At 60.3% G+C, this 2,050-nt stretch overlaps 1 protein-coding gene across 1 annotated transcript; it reads right to left on the bottom strand.

The window, feature by feature from the left end:
- Window positions 1-351: 351 nt before the first annotated feature.
- ACTRT2 (actin related protein T2) lies at window positions 352-1,741 on the bottom strand. Its single transcript, XM_029230627.1, has one exon. It carries the CDS (start codon window positions 1,548-1,550, stop codon window positions 417-419), a length of 1,134 nt encoding a protein of 377 aa, XP_029086460.1. The 5' UTR covers window positions 1,551-1,741; the 3' UTR covers window positions 352-416.
- Between the last annotated feature and the right edge of the window lie 309 nt (window positions 1,742-2,050).

Genomic DNA, 2,050 nt, shown 5'->3' on the forward strand with positions numbered 1-2,050 from the left:
GGCCCCATAAAAGCACAGTGATAGCCCTATGGTGCCGTCCCAGGGGAGGATTTCGTGACCTCAGAACAGGGCAGCATTCCTGCTTGTTCCTGCCCCCACTCCCGACCCACCTAAGACACAGGTTTAAAATGCAGAGTCCAGGCTCTGGGCAGGAGGCCTTGGCCCCTGCTTTGGGCACAAACTCTACAGATGGACACACAACTCATGACCCAGGGCTTTCTCGGGAGAAACGGGGCTGGGGGACAGAACCACTGAAAAGAGATTCACCACCAGGGTCCGAAATTATTCTGGTGCCCCCGAGAATGAACCAAGCTCGACGTGGCCAAAGACTGCACCGTTTTGTCCTTTATTGAACATCCCGTGGTTGCCAAACGGTGAGCTCACTCCCCACTGCAGCCACCCTGCGCGCAGGCCCCTCAGAAGCACCTTCTCTGAACCACGGACGTCCCAAACTCCTTGAAGTCCGCAGAGGTGACCCACATCTGCTTGAAGCTGCTCAGGGAAGTGACGATGGAGGCGCCAATCCACGTGGAGAAGCAGCGGTCGGGCGGCGCTGTGACCTTGATGGTGGTCCCTTTGGAAGCCGCCTGCTCCAGCTCCCTCAGAAGACGGCCATCCAGCCCCCGGAAGAGCGTGGTGCCCCCGGACAGCACAATCTCCCCATAGAACATCTTCTGGATGTCGGCGTCACACTTGGCGATGCTGCTGGAGACCATTTTGGAGAGGCCCGGGCTTTGGATGCCCAGCTGCTCAGGCGAGAACAGGGCCTCGGGCGCCTGGTACAGCTGGTCCCCGATATGGATGATGCTGCCGTCGGGCAGCTTGTACTCCCTGAGCACCTCCTCTGACCTCCGCGACAGCTCCTTCTCCGGCTCCAGGGCCACATAGCAGAGCTTCTCCTTGATGTCGTCCACCAGGGCTTTGTCCAGCACGCACGGGAAGGTCCTCCCGCTGGCCAGCAGCAGCCGGGTGAGGTGCTCCGTGATGTCTCTCCCCGCCACGTAGAGCTTGGTGATGGCGTGGGGCAGGGAGTAGCCCTCAAAGATGGGGACGGTGCAGGTGACCCCGTCCCCGCTGTCCACCACCAGGCCCGTGATGCAGGCCGAGGCGTAGAGGGCCAGCACAGCCTGGTCCGACAGGTAGAAGGCGGGCACGTCGAAACTCTCAAACATCACTTCGGCCATCTTCTCCCGGGTCTCCCTGGGGTTCAGCGAGCGCTCCGTCATGAGCACCGGCCGGTCGCTGGCTTTGACCCCCAGCTCCCACTCGAAGAGATGCTTCCAGAGCTTCTCCATGTCGTCCCAGCCTGTGATCAGGCCTCGCTCGACGGGGTAGTGCAGGTGTAAGACCTCGTCCCTGTGCAGGGCTTCTTCCCCCACAAAGTACTTCTTCTGATTGGCCCCCGCCGAAGGCATCTTGAACTTGGGGTGCCCCACGATGGAGTGGACGACGTGGCGGGGGCCAACCTCTCCAGACAGGCCTGCCTTACAGAGCCCGGACCCATTGTCAAAAATGACAGCTGGAGAATCTAACATGTGTGGGTTAAACATGACTGTGGCATCCTCATCCACACTTCGCCAAAATGAAGACGGAAAAGCCTCCTGGGCCACTTTGTGACATATGAGGCTCCTCTGGAAGTTTCGAGGGCACAGGATTCCACGGTTCTCTGGGCGTCTCCCAGGCAGGGCTAGCAGACAGCCGGTCCCCGAGAGCCCTCCATCCCCACCCACGGATCTGCTCTCCTCTCGGGAAGCCTGGGCTGCTGAGGCCTTTTCAGGAATGACGTCGCATATGTAACAATCCAGCCAAGGCAACCATTGTCTTCAGCCAGCATCAGAGGGCCTTTGGGGGTGGGGGCTTGGAGTCTCTGCCCCCCCTCACCTGGTGAGACTCCAAAGGGGGAAGTCCAGCTGTTCCCGCAGGCCGTGTTGAGGAGCCTGTTGTGGAGCCTGGAACCAGCGAAGCAGCCCAGCCTGGGCCAGCCCATAAAACTGGCATCTCTGGCCCTCTGTTTGGAGGGAGCTGCTGTTTGGAGGGTGACAAACACACT

The sequence above is a fragment of the Monodon monoceros genome, unplaced genomic scaffold (genome assembly GCF_005190385.1).
Source record: "Monodon monoceros isolate NGI ecotype Baffin Bay Population unplaced genomic scaffold, NGI_Narwhal_1 Super_Scaffold_18, whole genome shotgun sequence".
Classification (NCBI taxonomy): domain Eukaryota; kingdom Metazoa; phylum Chordata; class Mammalia; order Artiodactyla; family Monodontidae; genus Monodon; species Monodon monoceros.

Excerpts from the sequence above, each read along its gene's own strand:
- ACTRT2 (XM_029230627.1), bottom strand. The coding sequence starts at position 1,550 with ATGTTTAACCCACACATGTTAGATTCTCCAGCTGTCATTTTTGACAAT.